Here is a 24,815-nt window from a genome sequence, read left to right on the forward strand (position 1 = left end):
CACAGTGAGCGCTGCCTTAAATGTTACTGTGGAATTGAAGTCCTTGGCTCAGAGGGAGGCGGCTGAGTAAACTTCTGAAAAGTACAAACTTGATTGAATTTTTTTTTCTGTCTCACACTCCAGCCTGCATTCTGTATGTGTGTGTTTTTTTTTGTTGATGTGTGATGGAGAGAGTACAGCAGGCGTGGGAGGTGCATTGCAGCGCACCTGTAGGTATTTCTGTTCATCATTAGTGGGGAGGTACTGCTTGTGGGTTAATCAATGAGATGTAAAGGTGTTTGATGTAGGTCGGGTTGGAGACGGTATCAGCTTTGTCGCAGGCATCGGTGGCTAGGATGTGGGGTTGCTATGCCAACAGCAGGCACAGCTGGTCTAGCTTTGGAGAAGACAATGAAGCTGTGTTTCAACGGGCAATCATCAGATTGAGACAAAAGCAAGGCACAGAGAAAACAAAAAAGGTCATCAGGCTTGTTTACTCACAGTTTGAGTTTGATCTCCGAAACAAACATCTGTATTGTCAGCTTGATTGCATTGTTTGTTTTCCCCTGTGAGGGGGAGCCATTACTGTGTATAGCATATTAGGTTCAAGTACTTTTCTATTTGATGTTGTCGATATCAAAGGGAAGATTAGCCCTGCTTCATACAAGACGCTGATTCCTTTTAGCATCCGTCCATCCAGCTCTCTAATCCATATTCTTCAAAAGCAGGTGGGCATCTGAGAGAGATTCTCAGGTTGTTTTATAAATAGAGTCTACCTGTAATTGAAATACACAGCCGACATGTCAGAAGAAAGAATGATTTGACAGGCCACGGAAAAGTAAGGCTCTCTCTCTCTCCCCTTCCGCGTGTAACGTTCTGTTTGTAGCTGTCAGCTCCCATTTAAAACTGCAATTTCTGTATGTGTGGTTGGACTATATGCAGAAGTGTTGCCTTAATTATCACTTTCCTTATTTTCATACTTTCAGTCGAAGCCAGCTGTGCAGGAGAGAGGCGAAAAACTTACGTAAGCATCTGTTTCAAAAGTGCCTGGAATTAACACCGGCTACCTACCGTCAAGCAAATATTGGGGCTGGTTGTTGGTGTGGCAAAAGGTGGCAGCCAGTTTGACAGATAGTCAATCCATCTTGACTTATTACATTCTGTACACAACTAGTGTGGAGGCAAACAAACCAAGCTTACAAAATCCATTTGCTGCTGTGGTTTGTTGACATCTTGTGAAAAATAACCCTGCAGCACTATCTGGAAGAGAATGTTCTTTATTCAGCCAACACATTTCAACACAAGACCTTTATTATTCTATAGAACGGGTAAAAAAAGAGGAGAAAAAAGCCTATATATACCTGTTTACTCCTACATGGCTGCATGTTCAGTTATCCAATCTGACATGCAACCCTCAGCCTGTACATGATACTTCATTCCATACAGCGACATTTCAGAATAGAGGTACCAAACAAAAAACAAAATCATAATCCTAGTTTTCTTGTAAACCAATATACATATACATTTAGCATTACACACCAAATGCATTATGTGTATCCTTGAGGTCTTTAAAAGTGTGGTCTTAATAAAACACCTGAGACTCTCACCTTCAAGAAATCCCTCAAAACTCACCTCTTCAAATCTGCCTATAACCATTAACAAACTCTGTTCTTCTTCTCCCTTTTTTGGACTAATTTCTATACTGCTTTTTTGTTGTTGTTGTTGTTGATGATGATGTAAAGCGCCTTTGAGTATAATAGAAATGCGCTATATAAATTGAATTCATTATTAATAGTATTATTATTATTATGTTAAGCCCATTTACTTTCTCTTTATAATTGCAAACATGGTTTTCTTGAACAATTCATTCAAACTCTGTATCCATTGTCATGTTCCGCATCACTAGTGCCAACTTTGAATTAGCAAAATAGTGTGATATCCTGGAATTTGTTTCATGTTTCCCAATTCCATGTGTGCGTGCACAATACGAATAAAAAGGGGACGTGCTTGTAAAAAACATTGCTCAGTCGTGCTACTAGTAGTAAAAAAAAACCTGCAACCTCGAGGGGTGAAAAACAAAACAAAAAAGGAAGTACCAAATACTGAAGTTCCTGGAACCGCCTCTCGAGGCTGGCTCCAAAAGAAAATACATCCCCATTGACTCTTATGTTAAATATCCGTCTTTAAAGCAGAAATGTTTTTGTTTTTTTACAGTTGGTCCAAAAATTGTTTTTGCATATTTTCCCTGTTTTTATAACTCATCCATTTAAATTATGTTAAGGCTTGAAGTTATTCATAATTAAGGTAAAGTACAGCTTTGAGTGACAGCTGAGTGCAGTCACAGATGGCTAGCCAGCAACCAGGATGCATTCGGCACGCCTCAGCTCTACTATCACTCCACATTTTAGCGCATTTTTTGATTTAGCCGGATTCAGACACTCCCAAAATGGTAATGTCCAAAGCCACCACACTGAGCATCATTTCAGCTCTTAAAAACCTTGTGGTGACGTCTTGGAGACTATGTCCATGTTTTACATAGTCCATGCCAAAAACTCCATATTTGAAAGTTGCGAATAAAGTGCAAGATACCAAGGGCCTTTTTTTAATAAATAAAATAATTTGTCCTCCAGGCAGCAATCTTCTGGGACCATAAATCCAAAAAGCCTCTTTTCCACTTTCTAAGGAATTTTACAACAACCCTCTTCATCTAACAAAGACTTTTATCAACACCAATAAAAGACAAGTTCATCATGGAATGTTTGCTTGCAGATATGTGTGGACACTGAATATCTTTCCTTTTTATGGATCTCATGTTTTTTAGAGTTCCTTGTGACTTTGCAGCTGACATGATTGTCCACATTCATTGACATCGCCAGTTGTTGGAGACCGTGCACAACATAACACGTTTTATAATGCAGTATTAATACAATCTAAACTTTCCCCATTTCTTGGACCAGAAAAAAACAAGTTTGTAAAAAGTTCAGAATGAGTAAATGTGACCAACTGGGGTTTGAGTCATAAAGGCCCAGGGATTAGATCAGTGGCTGAGGTTGCTGTGTTGTATTTGTGTTCGAGGGCCTTTCAGTTATTGCAGAGAGACGGACGGGAGAGGCAGAGACAGAGACAGACTGGGAGAGAGTGAGGAGGAGGAGAGGAGTTCTGGGCTCTCCTCACAGCCTTGGCAAAGGCAGACAGGCTGCACTATCCTCTGGGGAAGATTCAATTATAAATGATGCTTCCACTCGGACCCATCTTGGAATCCCTTATTCTTTAGGAGATCTTCTTCACCTAATCCTCAGCTGGGTTTGGTGTGGCCTGCCTCTGAAGTGATATGCCTCACACACATTGTGTGTCATGCATTATGAATGATGGGAAGGAGACACTCATGTCCTAATTTCGCTGAGAGCAGTGTGAACATCAACACTAGAGCTGACAGAATGCTAATTTTCGCTATAGAAAGCAGCGGGATTGAGTCAGGTTTTACAGAGCTTTAGTGTGCAAGACTCCCAAATATTTGTTTGTGTTTACGCCATCCCAAGCCGACTCTTCTCCACCTTTGCTGCCCATCTTAGTCTCTGTCTCTTCCTCTTTTACCCTGCATCCTTCTTCATCCGTCCTACCTCGTACCTTCTTTCCTTTCATCTCTCTGCGACGTCTCTCTCCGCTTTCTGAAAATTCTGGTGGCAGCGTGCAGCATTAAAGTCAGCAGACAGGTCTTCTTTGTAGCCTCCAGTGTTGCGTGGATCTCAGCTGCAGCCCTCCTCCCCCTACTCCCCCAGCCTGTGAAATCCTCTTCAGACCCCCTTCCCTCTTCCTCATCCTCTTCCCTTTCCAACCAGAGAGAATAGGAGCTGACATCTCCAGAGAACCGAGAAAAAAATCATTTAAAGCCCTTCCTCTCTGTCCGCTTGCCGCTACAACAGAGAAGAGTGTCAGTAATGCAGCAGGAGGGTAGACAGAGAGGGGGGGGGGGACTGGCTATCCGAGTCTCACAGTAATGAGGGGAGAGTTGTTATGGCTCACCTTCTGCTGTTCTAGTCTGTGTGCATGTGTGAGTATTTTCACTTGTGTACTCACATTTGCGCCTTCGCAGTGTTACATGAAGCTGAAGTGAGGATACATGACTGCTTCGGTAATGGGTGTCTCTGAGTCGATCTTGGCGTTCTTCTGTAGCGTTCTGAAGATGATTTGACATGCCTGTGAGTAAGGAACCGATGCCTTTTCCTGTTGCTCCGAGAAGAGGGGGGCGGGGGGGCTGAATATCTCAAGCTCACATCTACGCCACTTGACTCTCTCTCCATCTGTGTTTCTCTGTTCTCTGTGTCTTCTCTCCTTCCTCACCTCCCCCTCTGCAAAAAGTGACTCTTCCACCACTCTCCCTTGCTCTCCCTCTCCACATCTCCCCACTCCTGCCTCAGCAACATGATACAGATGGCAAATCAAGCTGTTCATCATGGAAATATGTCAAGTATGTCCCCCGCTAGTGAAGGGTGACAAAAAAGATAAGAACTTTCTGATTGAGCCATCTTACCGTGTGTTGCATAGTTGGGAGTTGGTTTTTGAGCACAATCCAATTACATACATTAATTTCAAGCTACATGGAAGAATTGTTGTGGAAGACATCCAATAACCCTTTCACTGTTGGCTTGTTCATTCGCTAGGTTAGACCAAGGAATAATATTCAGGTGAGTGATACAGTTTGTTTCCAACAGGAGCAGTGGTGGTTTAGTATAACCATTGGGAATGGGTTATAAAATAGCATCCCATGGGCCAAACTCCAGGTAGTGAACCAAGTTTGGTGATTTCACATTAATCCCAATTCCAAATCCAATGGAATTTCTCCATTAGATTTTGGGTAAAAAGCAGAAAATAATCTCTGTAACAGACTAAAGTTTATGATACTTAATATTAAGTAATAATAAATCTGATTTTACTTGCTTTCAAAGGTATTCAAAGTCACTTTACACAGGACATGAAACAAATACAGAGAATAAAAACAGAAATGAGAGTTTATGATAGTTCAGGTGTGGCGGTGGGAGTAGGGTCTTGTTAACTGTTTTAAAAAGGTGGGTTTTGAGTTGATTTTTGAAGGAGTGGAGTGAGTCTGAATTGCGGAAGTCCGGAGTGAGGGTTGGGGCAGCGGTGGAAAAGGCTCTGTCGCTAACGGTGCAGTACTTGGTCCTGGTGATGGGGGCAAGGAGGTTGCCGTCGGAAGACCTGAGGTGGCGGGTAGGGGAGTAACGTTGGAGGAGGTCTGTAAGGTACAGGGGGGGAGCAATGTTATTGAGGGCTTTGTAGGAAATGAATAAGATCTTTATATTGATCCGGTGCTGGATAGGGAGCCAGCGAAGGTGCTGAAGAATGTTTTGTTCAGCAAAATGTTGATTGTCTTTATGATTTTTGAAGCGTGAAAGGCAATTGCCTGAAGATAAAAGCTAACATTAACACTATAAACAAACACCACACTACAGTTGCATTAATTCATCTTCACCAATATGCTGATGATGACATTTAGTGTCCCTGACAACAATGTCTCACTTGTTAGCAACTGCCTTTTTTAAGACATGTAAAAGGTGTGATTAGGGAATCTACTGATGTATTTTATGTCGTAGAACAATATATGAAAGTCTCTTAAGCTTGAGTTACCTACAGACCTTATTTCAGGCAGCTAAGCTTTTTTTTTAATCCATTGACAGCAATGTGGGGGGACCAGAACTGCAAAAATGCTTACCTAGGGTTTCCTGCAGTACTATATATACAGTAAATGCTGCTGTATGGAAAGGTCCTGGTGCTGACGATGGGTTTTATATACCTACCACATAAATGACATTTTTAATTGACAATTTCAATTAAATAACACCATATCTAGCATCTGACATTATTATTTAACCTGTAGAGATGTAGAGATGTAGAGATCTCGAACAGAAATGCAAGATTATATTTTTAAGTAAAGTTGTTGAAAAAAGACACAATAATCTGACATTATGACAAACAAATATTTATTTTTTTCATACCGGACAAAATATTATAAACATATTTTAGAAACACTGTTCAACAGCAGCACAAAATACAGGGAACACCTCCTGAAAACAGTTTGAACACTTTCTTCAACATTAACTAGGAACTAGTATCACTTAAGCAAAACAAGCAAAACATTGAATGGTTCTAACTTTGGATTATGTGATATTGTATTTGAAATCTTGAAGTTTTGGACTGTTGGGCAAACAAAACAAGAAATCATCTTGGTCCCTGAAAATTCACTTTATCCCTCTCTCTTTTTTAACTTTTCGAAGCTATTCTCTCAGATTACTTGCTTGCATACAATTCATTAGAAGATGAATAAATACTCTTAATACATTTTGGTTGCAGCCCCATAAACCAGCATAATATCTTCTTGACATTGTTTTCCATCACCTGCACTGGTATAAACATCCGACTCTAACAAAACCGTCAGCACTGAATCTCACTGCAGCAGAGGGGCCTTAGCTTCTCTTGGCATTGTTGGGCCACTGTACCACAAATACAAGCACTGTAGTATTTGAGTGCTCAATGCCAGCGAGAGGAGCTGCTGCCCAGCGGCTCAGACTTTATCTTCCTGGCGACTGGTGCTGCTCTGCAGCCCAACCAGCAGCAGCAGCAGCAGCCTGAGCCTCTGCCTTGCTTTGTTGCATTTGCTAGTGGGTTCTGGCTCATAAAGTTAGAATATGACTCTGTCTAAATGTTATACAATGTAGAAAAACTCATACAATCCTCTGTATGCAATGTTTGGCCTGGAAAATAACTTTCTAAGCTATTAACGCATACTGTGTTCTGTTACCGCCTTGTTTTCTGCAACCTTTTGACATTAATTTCAATGTACAAGTTCCAGCGATCACACCTGATACAATATAATTACTGACGTATAGAGTTTAATTAGCCTGAAAACATTTATATTTAAAAACGGCAAGATTGCCAAGGGCAACTCTTGGAGAGAAACATACACAATTCTGTAGGATTTTACAGCGTGTTTCCTGCACATATATCAAAACGCAACTCTGTTGCCTTTCACTTTCGTCCATTCTATTTCTGTTTTTCTTCCACTTCCATTAGTCCTGGTTTTTGGCGCGTGAATGCATATAGTGTGGTAATGCTACAGCTTATTATAACAGCGAAACAGACAGTGTAAATCATTCAAGGCTGGCTGTTTTCTGTACATAGCCATACTTCACAGCAGGCTGCCCTTCATCAATCATATTCTGCATGTTATTCAGTGTCGCTGATAAGAGACGTGACACATCTGCCTCATGTGTTTTGACAATGTTGTAACATGCACATGTTTTTGTGTGTATAGAAATCCATTCAACACAAGCACATACATACACATCTTTACTGTTTTAGCCATTTGCTGAAAAACTTGCTTCTGGCAGCTGATTGAGGAGGGAGCGAAAGAGAGAGAGGGAGCATTCAATCATCAGTCTCGTCCCTCACTGTATCCCAGAGGGGAGAGGCAACAGTTGGAAATATGAATTATGAAATGATAAGAGGTTGTAAAATGGAGATAAATCCCGGTGATTACACAGCTCAGTATCTCGCAATTCGATTCCTCTGTCAATGATTCTTTATTGTAGTTGTGTGAAGGACAGCAAGCCTAATAATTCCGCATGTATGAAGCACGGCAGGGGAAAGCATTGTGATGATAGAGTTCTTTTGAACGTGATTGAGGAGGCAATTACATTTTGCATCTCACTTTCAGGATTTTTTTTTTGTACGGCTCCTCTTTCTTTTCCTCATTCTCCGATGGCAGAGAATTCGACCACATCAAACCGTGTTTGTCTTCTTTTTCTGTCCCCTGGGGTGCCGGCGCTGCAGAAAGCCCAAGAGATAACAAGGGGAAAGACATAAAAGCACATAAACAACACACACCAAGGAGAAAGGAGAGGGAGGGTGTGTGTGTATGTGTGTGTGTGTGTGTGTGCGCTTGTGGATGCGTGTGCATAAGTTAAGACACATTCATGTCTATGCAGATGACTTTGAGCACGTGTTTGTGCATACTTACACAGTTAAAGCATTTGCCCACTGCAGTTCTGTGCCTCTTGGGTAGCTGCAGCTGCCAGTGGCACCTTTTTGCTTTGTGGCTGCCCATAAACACAAACAGGTACATGCACACACACACCAGCCCATCCTACTTCCATTAGGATGAAAAAAACAAACTCTTGACCGCCCCCTCCCTGCAGCCTGTGCAGTTGGACAGACAGTACCAGCCTTTTACTGTAGGTCCTTTACCAGCTGCCTCTAAACAGAGGGTTTTATCACAGCGTGGTGTGAAGCCTGAATACAAGCAATTACCCAGTTATAACAGACCAGCGGCAGGGCAGCTGCTCTGCTCTTTTTGCTCTTATAGATAACATTGTTGCCTGGTACAGTTTAAATATGTATGTGAAGGATGAAGGACGTGAGTGAGCAAACATGCCTTTACATAATGTCGGCGAAATGCTTTTCATCCCCTTTTTAGAAACACTTTATATTAAGGTACACATATTCACCAAAGTTACGTTATGTTCGCAGCATATGGGCTCTTTATCAGTCATTATAAATAACTTATTCATCCTCTGAACTCCAGAGTCTAAAGGGCAAGTTTTCTTTAAAAAAAAAAAAAAAAAAGTAAAAAATGACACCATCTATTATTGGCAGAAACACTGGCGGATTCAGGATGTTTGAGGGGCAGGGCCAAAATGGGCACCTCCTATAGGACACGTGTCCTTTAGAGTGCACTCAATCATGTTTTGTCCACTGGAAGGGCACCCTGGAGGACACTTTACCGTGTTTTTTCCACTGAAAGGGCACCCTGGAGGGCCCTTCATCATGTTTTATCTACCATAGGGACTCCCCCAACCCCCCAACCCCCCCCTCTCCCGCCCGAGTCTGACAGTGGCCAGAAACACGAAAAATACTAAATATGTTGGAACGTCGGATTTAACACTACTGAACTATATTTCATGTTCAAATTTTAATATTAGGCCTTTTAAAATGTTGCCATAAAACAACATTTGGAATAACCAAATCAAAAACAGACAAAAAAACAACTAACCCTAACCCCCAATAAATTCTGCACTCCTCAGAACAACTAGAAGCCATGATTGACTCCGCTGAGATCAACAGTCATATGACGAAAATTCAGCGAAACTGCAGGCTGTTTACACACAGGAGAAGACACTATTAGCACTTTTGTGCATTATTACATATGAATTAAGGGAGTCAATTGGTTAAATGAATAACAAATAAATCACATAATTTGCTGTGATTACTTGTGATTAATTGCTTGTAATAATCATAGCTTGTATGAATGGATATTGTCTTTAAAGGGGAGACTTGTGGGTAGCCATAGACACACAGAACCAGTTTTCATTCAGATATCTTGAATAGAGAGGGAACCCTGGCTGTTTTTTCTCGCCAAAATTGTGTCTAAGTTTAGAGCATTATTTATATCACAACATGATTGGTACCAATGGATTCCTTGGCTTGTCTAGTTTTATGTGGCATCATTACCTCCAGAACTTTTATTATACATAATTACATTCATTATTTTTATGTGTCAAATATTTCCAATTAATGACAAAAACTCTGACAGCACTAATAGGAATAGATCATATTAATAAAGTGTTATTAAGGGAGAATGACTGTGCTTGTGGTACACCCACCTTATGAGACCCATCCTGAGCAAAGCATATTAAGAATGTAATTCATGTGCAACAACTTTCTAAAACAGTCAATCAGTCAATGAACAGTGGTTTGGGAATTTTTGAGGTGAAACTCTTAAGTAATGGCCAAGTAGTCGTAGAATATGGTCATGCAGAATAAGGCACTGATATGTGCTTTATAATGACTAATACGTAGCTAATATGCTACCAATATGTCTGCTAATAATTAACTAGATAATGGTGAATATGTGGACCTTTTTTTGTTGTCAGACACTGAGTTGGAGCTGAGGCTTAACAGTTGATCTTGTTTGCTCCACCCAGATTTTGCCCGCTGGTCGAGTCCATAAAAACTGGTGACCTTCCTTCATTTCTGGCTCCGTGCAAAAATACCTATTCCTCCTTTTTTTTCTCTTTTTTTGATTTCTTTCCTCTAGTTGGGTAATGTCACGTGGGGGCCTGAAGGACAGGACATGGTTCTGTTCTGCAGACAGGTGTCCTGACCTTCTGTCTGCACTCCCACGCCTCAGGGGACCTCTGCGAAATAGAGGCCAAGGCTTTGACCTAGTCTCTCATCCACAGTGTGTCTCTAAACGGAGGCACACTGCAGATGCAATGAATCACAACGCTGGAGAGTAATGCATTTATTTCAAACTTAACACCATGGATGTGTCAGCCTCATACGGAGGTATTTTTATTTTTATTGTATTGACGATCAAAGAATAATCAAAGAAAATAATATTGTCTGTAATTTCTTTTAGATGGCTTTCTATCTTCCTTCACTTACAAATCAATGGTGCACCCATATGCTACTATTAGATTTCAAATGGCCTCCCTCCAATACCCACTGGCCATGGCAAGATTGCATTATTCAAATATGGAGATGAAAGTCCCCTCTGATCCACCAAAATAACATCTTGTGCTGTAATCTGTTTGTAGATTTGATTCCTTTGATGATATTTTCCCTGTAGTTGGCGTTCCACCAGGGCATCATAGCTGTAAAAGGCATGTATGTTGGAGGCTTCTTGTCTGCTGTTTACTGCAAAATGGCGGTAAGAGGCCATCTCTTCAAGAATTTCAAAAATGGTCATGATGGCAGATGAAAAGTCTGGAGTAATAACGAGAAAGAAGGGAGAAGAAGCAAAACTGCTGTCTTTGAAGAGGATATTTGGGGCCCTTGTCTATAATGTGTTATAAGATAGCACTTTATAATTATAGTTACAAGCATTCCTACATATGCTCTACAACAATAAGAGTTCATAATGTTTTATAAAGTCAACTATCATAATACTTGTTGATTGCCATTGGCTTACACACTTTCTTTGCATATATTATAGCATATTATCATTTTTATACGTTTTCATATTTTTACAATGTCATATGATCATTTCTCGCCCATTGTCAGCTCGACTCCAGCCACCGCAACCCGAGGTCAGATAAGCGGTTCAGAATAATGAATGAATTAATGAATATATAATCATTATTATAATGCATTGTAATGTGTGATTATAGGGTTAGGGTAGGGTTATTGGTTCTAACCTAAACCTGTCATGCATGTTTATAATGCATGTCTATTTCCGTGAGTCAGTATTTTGATAATAATATATAAAATTATATATATATATATATATACTCAAAAACTTGGACACACTTTCTCATTCAATATTACAGACATCAAAACTACATACATATAGTGTTTAGCAGATTATAACGAATTATAAGTTTGTTTATAATGCGTTATAGAGATGAGCTTGCCAAGACAGTTTTAGTGAATGAGCCATTATAAAGCATTATGATACTTGACATTATAAGTAATTATAAAAAGCTTTAAAATGTGTAATTATCATTGTTATAAAGTATTAAGACTATTTATGAGTACTTAAGAGTATTATAATGCATTATAGACATTAGCATGTAAAAACAACGTCAGATAGTTTAATTAACTATTTATTAGTGCTTATTATTATTATTGTACAGTGCTAGAAACACATTAAAACAGATTAATGTATGTTTATAATGCATTATAGACAGTGTTACCCAAACAACACATTGAACTGCTATAACCTTTAACCTTGTTGCTTTATTGCATTTGACTGGATAAACATTGTAGATTGTATCAAAGTCTTTGTTGAACTGTTACCAAGTGAATCCAGGAAATAAAGAAAAAGTGTACAAACATATTACTTTAGTGCACTCTGTTAAAGAGATCCATCTTCTTTAAAGGCTGCCTTACTAATGAACCAAGTTATTCTCCAGACAATGAATGACATTCTTTTTTGTTGCGCTCTTGCACTTTTAATTACATGCGCATTTTAAAAGGTTTTTGCCAAAGTACTAATGTGAGCTCTTCTTGCTAATGTAAAGTACACACTGCTTCAAAACAGCCAAAGCTGTTGATTTATTTTATATTTAATGAACAAAAGCTCCAGCCTTTTATATTGTTATTATTATTATTTTTTTGCATTCTGTTTTCAGTGTAAGTAATTTTTAATAAGGAGTAAAAAAAGAAAAGAAAAAACCTTGAGAAGACTATTGTTTATTAACAGATTCCGGGCAGGTTAGTGCCCAAGGAGGCGTTAGTCGAAGTAATTGAGAGTAGGAGTGCTAAAATATGCTAGAAAAGTTAAAATATGCCATTGCTTACCCTCTTTCATCTAATTAGTCTCTTTGCAAAATTGCTGAAATTCAATTATATTAGTGTGCCTTGCATCCACACTTGAATGGACAAGTTCTCTCATTTAAAAAAGGCCCTTTTGCTCTGTAGAGAAGTCATTTAAATGAAACTCTTGACCTTGGGAGTTCAGCCTCGCCGCGACAATTCTCCATGTCCTCACAGTTACTAACCATCCATCCAGTTCTTTCTCTCTTCACATGAGTATCAGAAATGACGCCACACTCTGATAGCTTTGCACACAATGATTGCATGAATTGATATGCAGTGGACTTCCTCTCTGGGTGGAAATACAGCCGACGCAGTCTGGGCCCAGCAGGTTTTTTTTTTTTGGAGGGAAATGTGCTACATCTCGGCGATCTCGGGTTCTCTCTCTTCTCTCTACTTGTGCAGATAATCACCCACTTGTGTGATTGTGTGTGAGGAGGCATTTGTGTGTCTGCACACGTGTTTGCACACTTTCCTGCTTCCCCCAATGTGCACATTTGTGCCTCAGCAGCCCGCCCGCTGCCCGCCTGCGTGCATGCGTGCGTGTGGCTGCCTGTGTGTGTTTCATGCCGAACATTGTCTTCTTGAAACACTAAGCAAATCTCCTCAATGTGATAATTGGCTCCCCGGGGTGCTTGTATCTTTGCTGCTCATCATCGTCATCCCCTCCAGAAAAAAAGAGTGTGTGTTAGATGAGATAGGCGAAGTTTGCTCGTTTGCCGGGGAAACTGATCCCAAGTCTGCCTGAACTCTTTTGGCAAGAAGAAACTTTGAGGCAATGAGACAGCGGGGGCCAGATCCGGTGCAACCTGGCTGCAGGCTGCTATCTGCCGTCTTTGCAGCATCACGGCCTTGTTTTCAGCCAGACGTGTTGCCATGGAGGGAATGAGCTATTTGAAGCAGGTGATGCAGCTTCACTTGCTGCAATGCCATTGAGTGCAATTGAGAGATTTTTATTGTTTCTCTTCAGGAAAGAAAAAAAAAATGAAATCTCCAAGGGAAGCGTCTGTGTTAAACCAGCCATGTAGGGTTATTAGTTACAAGAAGTGAAGCAGTTGTTTGAGGCGCGGGATGCTTCACTTGTTACGATATTTTTCACGTCACATAGGCGACCTTAGTTGGTGGTTTGCATTGCTGGCACCTGAGGTGTGTAAAATGCAGACCTGTTTGTGCGCCTGAAGGCAAATAGAGACACTCATCTGGCCGATAGACTCTCTCCCTCTCTCTTACTCCTCCTCGCATCCATATGTTCTTGCGGTCTCCAGGGTATTGTGGACCACGGAGCAGATTGTTGGCCGCTTCATAGGGGAAACTGTGAGACAGCTGGGCACCCATCACAAGGCCAAACAGATGTTCAGGTGACTGGGAGAGGAAGTGAATGGAAAAGAGAGGAACGACAGGGAGGGGAGACGCAGAGAGAGGTGATGTGGAAGAGAGGGATAGCAGAGGAGGCAGGGGGGAAAAATGAATTTATACATTGATGCAAGAGCTTGGAGACTTCATTAGCAATCCCCTGTCAGCCTGTGAGGTGGGCCAAATGCTTTCCACTATCCTTAGGCCACAGGAGTCTGTTTCGTCTCCCATATTGATTCACCCACTAGTCTATCTGCTGTAGGTCTAATGCCTTTGATCTCTTGATTATCTTTGCCTAAATGTGGACGAGATGGCTAAGCGGCTCAAGGATTCAGTGCTTTAATTCTGACGCACCTTAGGGAACATTCAGAAGTTGGAATTGAATCCAACCCTGCAACCAAACAACGAAACTTTTCCCTTTTTTTATTTATTTTTTATTATTTCACGTGATTATAGAAAAAGGAAATCCGCAAACAACTTCCACAGACTCTGTGTCTCAGGGCCAGGCTTGATTCAATCAGAGCCTCTAATCTGACACAAATCTGCATAGAGGCTGATGTAATAACAAAAATTTTCATTCTGGTGAGCTTCTCAACCCCCACTGGTACAGAGGCCGCGTTTTTTTCTACACTGCATTTGTCAAATTAAACCAGACGAAGGTTCTTCGATTTTTTTTCCCATCCCTTCTCCTCTTTCTTGTGCCAGCCTTTGTTCTTTGGTTGCAGGTCTCATATATAATACATGAGGATTGGGAGACTTATCCGGTTCTGGCCATACTTGCTGTTATTCCCTGGGAAGGGGCTATATTTAAGAGCTGGATAGGTCATAGATGGCGCCAGGGGAGCTGCTGACTTCTACCCAAAAGGTGGTGGTGGCTGAATACCATTAAAAACCTAAAATAGAACTCGACACAATTACATTGCAGCAGTGGCAAAGTAGCTGTAAAGGAATTACAGCAGCTTTAGCCCTTAATGGAGGTTTGGATCTAGTTTTGTCAGGAAAGTGTCTTGTTGGTGACGAGTCTGTACTCCCTACTGTCTAATTATGGTATGTTTGTACATCACAGTATTGGATTTTACCCGTTTCTCTTTTTATCTGCATCTATTTCGCCTACAATAAATCTAATTCCAGGTCTTTTTCCGCTTCTTGTGTTTCAACAGCTGGCACCACCTATATCTTTGGTAAAGGAGGGGGTCTGATCACATACACGTGGCCAAATAATGAGAGGCCGAGCACGCGGACTGACCGGCTGGCGGTGGGCTTCAGCACAACCATCAAAGACGGCATCCTCGTCCGCATCGACAGCGCGCCGCGTCTGGGCGACTACATCATGCTCCACATCGTAAGTACTAATGTCTATCATTTTAACGGTGAATTATTATGCTCAAATCCTGGTTTGAACGTGTATTTTGGGTTTCTAATAGAACTTTTGAGCATATATAGGTTCATCTCAATAAATTAGAATATAATAGAAAAGTTTATTTATGTCAGTAATTCAAATCAAAAAGTGGAAATAACACATTACATAGATCTATTACACACAGAATGAAACAATTGATGTCTTAATTTATTTAATTTCTTCTAATTATAATGATTATGGCTTACATTTAATGAATACCTCAAATTAAGTGTCTCAAAACATTTTTGATATTACAAAAGACCAATTTTAAAAAGTATGTTTAATATGGAAATGTTGCCTCTGAAAAGTATGTCCATCTATATACACTCAATAATTGGTTGGGGCTATTTGACTTGAACTACTGGAAATGGACTTTTCCATCATATTCTAATGGATTGAGATGCACCTGTGCATATAAATGAGCCTGTATGATACGAAAGGGAGCCAAATCTGATTGGCTTGTTGAATCCACTGTTTTCTGATTTATGCAGCCCATAAAAACTGATTGGGTTATCTCATTTTGCACTTTGGAGGCTGGTAGGTAAATGTATGTGCACAGGGAGCAATAAGTGAGTGTTTTCATGGTATGTCTGCTTGAATACTACAGTGACTCTGCTGAAGTCTTTTCTTTTACCCTCTGAACCCCCAGTTTCAGTTTCAGTTTCAGGGTTTTTGCTCCTGTTACATTTTACTCTCTGTGCCCTCCTTTTTCACTGGAATATATAAGTTCTGCACCTCTATGGGAACAGTACGTGGCTGTACCATGGCTAGAAGCAAGGAGAACTCAAAAATGTCTCTTGAGTAGTATTCACAAAAGTAACACAGTTATAATGCCATGAATCATATTTTTGCAAGTGTTAGCCACAGTTGATATTTTTATAACCTCAGCTTATAACCTTTCTTGTCCTCTGCTCTCTGGTCTGTGTAAACAGCCTGCAGTTAAGAGAAAGTTTCACAGAATTTTTGGCACATGATGGTCATCTCAGCTGAGTCATTCATAGCCCCCCAGTAATACTGAGGAGCTCAGAATGTCATGTTTTTTCACAGAATCTGATCAGGGCAAATGGTTTATTATTGGATACATTTGAAATGAGACATGTTAAAAATGATTTTCATGAAATATTATTATTTTAACCTTAGATTTGGTACTTTTTTTATGATGGGAGTGGTCATCACACATCATTTGTTCTGCGACATTTTAGAAATCTAATGATAAAATCTACTTTTACAGTTTTTTTCTATTATAAATGGTGTCATTTTGCTTCTTTTTTAAAAAAGCAAACATGCGTTTAACACCCACCGTGGTCCTCAGGGTTAATTAGGTTAAGGCTAAATATCTGGTTCAAGCTGCTCCTTTAAATTCAATTAATCATAGCTTGTTTTTGTGTTGCCCATAAACTCCAGTGAAAGAAGTACTCAGACCTCTTACTTAAGTAAAATACCAGTGTGAAATGACTCCACTAGAAGTAAAAGTCCTGCATTCAATACTTACTTAAGTACAAAAGTATCAGCTTAAAAATATACCTGAAGTATCAAAATAATAGTACTTGTTATGCTGTGATTGTTATAATCAGTACTGTGCTTTTTTTTAGGCAGGTGTAAAAAAAACTGTAGAATAAGAAGTCTTTCCAAAATAGAAATAATAAATAGTTTAATTAAAAATAATTAATAGTTTATCTTTATCAATTAACAAAATGCAAAGTGAGTAAACAGAAGAAAAATCTAAAGCAAATCCAAATTTAGTGTGACCACCCTTTGCCTTCAAGCTAGCATCAGTTCTTCTTGGCATTTTTCAGACTTTTGCACAGTACTATATATTCTGGATATATTGTAAGATTATTTGTATATATGCATTTATGTAAGCAGTGTGTTCATTTTGTAAAGATAGGGCTCATTTTAACTACTTAATATACTATCATGAGGTTAAATTAAAAAAAATGCCCAATCACTTTAAATGTTTTTCATGTTAAATCTTAACCTGAAAAGTAACTAAAGCTGTCGGATAAATGTAGTGAATGTAGTCGAGTAAAAAGTGCAATATTTGCCTCAAAATGTGTTGGAGTAGAAGTATAAAGTTACATAAAATAGAAATACTCAAGTAAAGTACACATACCTCAAAATTGTACATGTGTACTTGAGTAAATGTACTTAGTTACATTCCACCACTGATAAACTCGTATCAGTCAAACTCGTGTTTTGGCATTAGAACCAATATAATGACCACAAACAACCCCGTGAACCATTCCTCAAGGCTTAGGTATTGCAGTCTTCAGCCATCATGCTCCAACTGAATTATACAAACAGTGCAGATCCATAAAAGAAAAAAAAAAGATAACTTACTCCCCTGCTCTAAGTCTGTGCTCGCCGTCCTCTTCCAGAATAACCCTACTTCTCCAGCACATTCAAACTGGCTCCCAGCATGAATAATGAATGCGGCTCTCCATACATATGCAGCGTGTTTCCCACATGTTGGAGAAACATGATAGAAACTAGGGGGGGGGGCTGCGATTTAGAATTCTTGGCCAGTCGACCGTGCATCCATGCAGCATCTTAATAATCTCACTCTGCGACCTTGTGTTTGACTCGTTTACATAAGCATTAAGTATTTAAATAATCATCAACAGTAGCCAGATGAATGCAGAGCGTTGAATGGGATGTTAGAGGCAGCAGTGGGTGCAGTGTGGGGTGGGGTGAGGTGAGGTGGGGTTGGGTGGGGGTGCGAGAGTTGCTGCTGACGCCATGCGAAAAAAGATGTGATGATGAGGAGGTGCTACAGTTGCTAAAGCAGATTGAAAGTCTTTTTCTTCTTAAAGAGCTCCCCTCATCTCCTGAGTGCTGGCCATGTGTGCAGAAAAGCAGCCATCTGCTCTGCAAAGATGAGGGCCAACAACAAGCAGTTCTGAGCTGCCTTTACAGTATAGAGAGATGAAGTGAATGTGTGTGTTTGCATGTGTGCGCAAAGGTGAGAGAGAGAGGAAGTGGAGTGGCATGGATGGTGGAAAAAAAATGATAAAGACGTACAGTAGCAAATGTGGGAAACGGCTTTCTGCGTCCCTAACTGACTGAGTAATTGCAGGAACCCCTAAAGGAGGGGAAAGGAATGCATTTTTAATTCAAGCTTTTTAGATATCACAGCATAGCTAGCCAAGCGGGGTATCTCTTATAATTTGGCTGCGAGTCGTTGGGCGGCGAATGTCTTCATTCCTCCAGTCTCACTGCACTAATGAATTTATTGATAGAAAAAAAAAAAAGCGACTCGAGATTTCGCCAATTCATTGAGAGAAGCAGCATGTTCTGACTGTGTTGTGTTTTTTATTTTGCTGCATGGGAAGCATTGCACCGCTAATATTTCAAATGATTTATTGTCAGCCAAGGGTGTACAAACAAAGTGGGTTTCATTTAATATTAACAGTGATTGTACCCTTAAACTATAAAAAAAAACTTGGCAAAGATCACAACACTCCCAGGCTCCATTTTTCCCACCATTACACTACTATTGAGCAGAAAGCAAATGAAGAAAAAGCTACACTTTTTGCCACAGGTGAAGTGTAAATAATTAATTAGACCTTGAGTGAATATTTAGCTTGGAGACTGGTGGATTTGGTTTCATCTTGAGGAAAATAAACCACTGCTTGACCTCACTTCTAATGTTTGTTGTTGTTATCTGTATAATACATTATCATTTGCCCCACATTAGACTTATTATTCTCCAATTCTGCAGTCGTGGGAATATTGGATCTCTAGGAAGGTTACCACAATGTGAGTATTGTATTCTCAGCTAAAACAACCTTTCTGTCTCTTCGAGTTTTATGTGTGGTAGCTATAAAATTAGCAGATATTTCAGACTTTACTAAAATGTCATTAGATAATAACTCCTAATGACAGACGTCAGGTCTTCGCTGTCAGCGTTTTGCATTCAGTGATGAGTCTGGGAGAAAAGGTTAAACGTGTTACGCCTGTCGATTCAGGATATATGTCTAACCAAAGGTCTTATCAAGCCCAGGGCCATTACCTTAGCCTTTGTAATTATTAGGTCACTACTTTAGAATCAGCACACTAAAGTCTAAATACAGTAATCACACTTTAACATTTTGAGAGCTGAGTATATACAGTGTGGTCGAGACCACATAAGAGAAAATAACTTCTGCAGTTTATACTTTTAAACTTCTGAAACCCAAGCATCGATTATATATTTTTTATTTTCATTTTGTTTGGAGGGTGTTGTAAGGTGTTGCTAAATTGCAACAGCAGGTGTGTTATTGCTTAGAAGCATCACCCTTTTTTATATTTTTTTATATTTCATAGATCACAGGTTTTCAAAGTCTGAGGTGGGCCTCCTCTCGGACAAATGTTGGAAATAGTCTTCCCCTCATTCCTCTCTTATTTGACCTGGTCAGATTCGCTCAGTTCCTGGATGCCATAGTAGTTAGTGCAGTAAGAAGATTATAGCAAATAAGTATATTTATAAAGTATTTTTAGAAATGGGCTTCATAGAAAGTGTTACTGAAAATGACTTGTTATTGACTTTTTTTAAACGTACATAATTGTAACTTTTTTTAATACCAGTCCTACATATTAAACTTAGCTTGAACCTCAAAATTAGTTTTAATGTCTGAGGAATGATTGTTATTTGGTGGATGGATGCCACCATTGAAGCCTAGTGTCACATTTTTGAAGCAATGAAAGAAATCCCTTCATAAGTATGCGTAAATTATTATTAAAGTTTTCTATCACTAAAATCTTCAAAATCAAGAAACAAATAAACAGGTCACTTGCATACTTGCAAAATTACTGAACATGGTGCAAAAAAAACAGAGCTAGCAGGGTCAATAGGAGACAGCCATGGAATGTGATACGTCTGTACTACTATTTTCCCGCCAAAAATGTTGATAATGATTAAGACAGGATATATGTCTAACCTATTATCTAATATCTCTAAAAATCATACTCTGAAAACCTGACCACCTGAGGGGAAAATAATTGGAGCCACAATATACAACAAAAGGCTTGAACACTATTATTTATTTATATTATGTCTACCAGAGAGGGTAAGATAGCTGTTAGCAAATGAATGTTAGCTATGTATTAGCAAGCTAATGCACTTGCAAGCTAACATCTGCTTTATCCACATTCCACTACAACAATAGTTTCATACTGTCAAAATGTTTTTGCTTAACTTACAATAAATATATTTAGCCTAAAATTGAAATTTGAATATTTGACTTAGTGAGAAAATGCTTGCTGCATATAATATGTAACATTACAACATAACATTACTGACGGGATCCAGCAGTTTTCTCATTCTTGCTGCTAATGCCTTACATCTGTATAAGCCTATCTGACTTCTGTCAGATTTTTAAAACATAGTGTTGTTTCTTTACCCTGTTGGTAGTACATTTCACCACACAGCATTTTTTAGACATTTTTCTTGACAAAATTGTCATGGAGGCTCCTTTACACAATACAAAGTCAATGGAGAGAGATTAATTGTTTTCCCCTCTTCTGTGGGCGGGACTTAAATGATCTCTGTCTATATTCAGTTTATAGTCAGGGGTGTTGGGATATGTAATTTTTGCCTTCATTCAGTCAAGAATATAGGCACTTCTGCACAGTTTTAAATAAAAGTTGCCATTTCACAGTGGTGGGCCTCATACTGTTACGTTGCATACAGTTCCTTTTTAATAAAACTACACCAGGAGATCATGAATTTCATTGACTGACCTTGACTTTGACTTGAATATCTCATGCTTGCAGTTTTTTCTGACAGAGGGAAAAAAGAGCGTAGATGGCATTCCTTAAAAATGCAGAGCCCACAGCACAGAGAAAAACACACATTTTGAGGCAAGACCTAATCACTGACTCCCTCCTTAGTCTCCCTCTCTTTTTTTGTTGCTTTCTTCATTATCTCCTCTCCCTCCACTCCGTGATTAGCTCACGGCTTGTTTGGCAATCATGAATTAAAATGCTGATTGTAGTGTTTACATTTTAACTGCTAAAAACAACTGCATGCTTGGTTTGAAATCTGAGGGGCAATTTGGGGTAATTTGCGGAGGTGAGCACGACATTTTGCCATTGCTGGTATTTCATTTACGAGCTCATTCAATTTCTGAGTTTTAATGCGGAGCATAAAAACGGCCAGGGACGTCTTGTGTTTCGTGTTGCACATAGTAAAAGATAATCTCAGTGTAATGCTGAGATAACAACCTAAAGCTGCATGGAGAACAAAAATCACAGGTGACTTCATAGTTTAAGTTGAGTCAAAAGGGGGTTGTCGCAATAGCGCAGTGATTAGTGGTAATGTGTGTATGTGGGGTTTGTAAATTTAAAGTGTGTGTGTATGTGTGTGTGTGTAAGCTTAAATCCATGACAGAAAGACTCTAAGCCGTGGGCTAGATGTGCCAGTTGTGACTCACACAGCCTCTCACCAGGGACTACACACGACTGCAGGTGAAGATTACCCAAGACACACACACACACACACACACACACATAGAGAATCACATGAGATTCTTCAGAATCTCATCTCTACTACATTATTTGGGTGGAAAAAATACTTTTTTTTGCCACAAACAGACAAGACAGGAAAATTAACGAGGCAAACTTTAAGAAACTGCGCTGCTTAAATGACATTGACGTAAGAGTATTACAGAGATAAATCTGCTGGTATTAAAGGGTTTTTTTTTGTAGTTTTTTAAACCGCCACAATATTGTCTTGAAATTGAAGGAAAATCAGCATTATTATTTCTTTAAAAACACAGCCTGTTACTGGGGTATCATTAAGTTTAACCTTTAGACAACAACATAGATCATTTTTGGCTTCTTTTAGGGGGGGATAGTAGGTCAACAGTACATGGCACATACAAGTGGTATACACCATCTGAAAGCTGGGGACCTGAATATTTATTTCAGATGCTGCTCTTTCTTGTCATCAAGGAAAGTTTAAAGTTTAGAACAGCTTAGAACATTCGAAGTATTCAAAGTTTGAAGTATATGATGGCCATTCCAGCAAATTTTGGGTTGATACCATTTTTTATACACATTTGGTACAAATGTTTTTTGACCACTTGTGTGTTGATAAAAATGGTTAAAATCCCTCTAAAATTCCACATCAAGACACAAAGACCTCGAGGAAAAAAATCAATGCTGTAATTTGGTTTCTAATTGCTCGACATTTTAGTTTGTGGTGGCAAAGTTTCATGAAGCTGTGATTATTGGAGGTCTCAACAGGTCATCATAGACGCTGATATCAAGTTTCAAAAAGTGGTGTCACTATAATGATATGGCTGTTATGGGGACAAACATCATCACACCTCAATAAAAGCGAGCTCATTAAATGCACATCAAGTCTCAGCTTTACAGTGATACCCAGTTTATGCAATTCTAATACTGGTGTTGCACCCCCTTTATGCAGAAATATTCAAATGCATTAGGCAAAAAAAAAAACTGCATTGATTTTGCCAAAACTGTATGGGATTAGCATAAATTGGGCATGTCTGTAAAGGGGAGATATCTTAGTAGAGATGTCTTATGTGAGACATCCTCTTCCTGACAAGCTAGCATTTCATGGATTGATGCCTTAGGTCTTTTAGTTTCATGTGATACCAGTATCTTCACTCTGGCTTTAAAATGGAGTCAGTTACAGCCTCTTAAAGACAGTAATGTCGGCCGAGATCTCTGACGGTCCCACGGGTCTCTTAGGGTTAATCACCAGTTACTGGGAAGATCTGCAGATAGAGGGAGGAGAATGACATGTAACCAAAGTCCTGGCTGTGTGACTGAAAACAGGGCATGACTATAACACTGTCTGTGCCTCAGCCACCAGAGAGACCCCATCTTCTCTCTTTTACAATGTTTGAACAGTGCAGTCTCTACTTTAGTTCGAGGCGAGGGCGAGCCGGCGCCTGGTTCATCACAGCTCCAGTGAGCCCAGATGAACTCACTTCTGTGGGAGACGTAGGTGACAAGTTGGAGTCAAGCGAAGCTGAAATTGAGAACGCTCCATCAAGTTTCATGTCTGGCAGCTCTTTTGGTTTCCAATTAAGGGAGAAAAATCACTGCAAGACACCTGACAAGATAAAGACTGTGTGAGAATTGCAACACATTCTCTGCAGGTAAAAGTGCAAGTCATTACAATGAAAACTCCAATAGCCAGTTTATGGATAACGTGACATTTAAGCTCTTAAAAGCTTGGCTGCTTTTGTTTGAACTATAAACCTTTCTCATTGTAATGGCTACTTTATTACTTGTTTGTGAGCTTTTAACATTTCAAGCAGAACTGAGATTGTTTAATTTGAATTTAAAGTTAGAAAGTCAAGTCTGTTTATTTATAAGGCACAATTTCAAAACAATACCAAGTTGGCCAAAGTGCCTTACACAGTAAAAAAAATAATAAAAAAATCGTCAATTACACAACGACAAAACATATGGCCATGGATAAAACACATTAGTCTGCCTTTAAAACATTTCATGGCTGGGGCAGTTCAGCATCTTGTGTTCGGCTTCAGAGAAAGCAATGTCACCTTTACGCCTGGAATGACTATCTGGGATGGAAAAGCTGCAGTTAATCAGATGACCTCAGAGTTCTTGGAGGACTGTAGGGATGTAAAAAGTCTGCTGGAGCTAGCCCATTGGAAGTTTTAAACAAAAAGTCAAATTTTGCAGTCAGCATGAAATTTCACTGGCTACCAGTGCAATGATGCAATAACACAATTTCTTTAGATTTTGTTTGTGGACGTGTAGCGAAATGTTTGTTGTAATAATACAGGTGGGAAGAAATAAAGCCGTCTCGAAATCTCAACAAAAAAGCTGTCCTTGCTTAAAACCCTAAAAAGGTTACTTGACCAACTGAATTTATATATTTAACAAACTTTAGATTGGGGATCTAATAAAATGCCTAGATTCTTAGTGTATTGTGTGACATAACCAGAGAGTGGTCTCAAGTCGCAAGCCAGCTTTTTAGCAATATCTTGAGATACAAAAATTTAAATTTCAGTCTTACTCTTACTCGTTTATTTTTAACAAATTACTCCAAATCCAACGCTTCATATTGTTTAGGCAGTCAAACAGTTGTTTCAGCTCATCAGGGCTGCCAGGTCTCAAAGGGAGGTGTGTAATCAGCATAACGGTGATATGTCACTTGAATGCTTCTCCATAATGTGGTGAGAGACAACATATACAAAGAAAATGAAATACAGCCAAGCACCGACCCTTGTGGTGCTCCATACGAGAGGGAGGCAGAAGCAGACAACGATGTAAAACCAAGAGAAACTGAAAAGTGTCTCCTTCTCTATTTAAGTGTGGTGCCTGAAATCCCCACCCAGTGCTCCAGGCGTTCTAGATGTGGTAGTCTATAGTGTCAAAAGCAGCGCTGAGATCTAACAACATTAATATTTAATACAACAGACAGCAGCAGGTCGTTCATGGAAGGTGTTAAAAAGCCTTAAATTTCCCCCAGAAATCACATTAGTAGTCACATTTTTATGGTTTGGTGTTAAGATCAAAATAAAACCCCCTTTTTTGGTGATAATAGTAATAGTCTTCATAAAACTTAAACAAATGGGTGGACAGATGCTCCAGATGTCTTAAACTCACGCATATTTCTCATCTGATCTCACCCGGCATGTGTTAAACACACACATTCACACTCTCCCCTCCGTCCCTGGAGGTATTTTAAATCATTAAAGCATACATCGACAACCAATCAGGCTCATATTTTGTGATGTAGCGACGGCACACGGAATTCCATTACCCA

The 24,815-nt window shown here is 39.5% G+C and overlaps 1 protein-coding gene across 4 annotated transcripts in view; it reads left to right on the forward strand.

The window, feature by feature from the left end:
* The window catches only part of nrxn3b (neurexin 3b), a 367,630-nt gene that overhangs the window by 259,189 nt on the left and 83,626 nt on the right, over positions 1-24,815 (forward strand). For all 4 annotated transcript variants that reach the window (XM_059356778.1, XM_059356779.1, XM_059356776.1 and 1 more), the window contains one exon: positions 14,826-15,007. In XM_059356778.1, the coding sequence (XP_059212761.1) occupies positions 14,826-15,007 (182 nt within the window). The remainder of the gene's footprint in view (positions 1-14,825; positions 15,008-24,815) is intronic.

Source organism: Centropristis striata, chromosome 18 (genome assembly GCF_030273125.1).
Source record: "Centropristis striata isolate RG_2023a ecotype Rhode Island chromosome 18, C.striata_1.0, whole genome shotgun sequence".
NCBI classification, from domain to species: Eukaryota; Metazoa; Chordata; class Actinopteri; order Perciformes; family Serranidae; genus Centropristis; species Centropristis striata.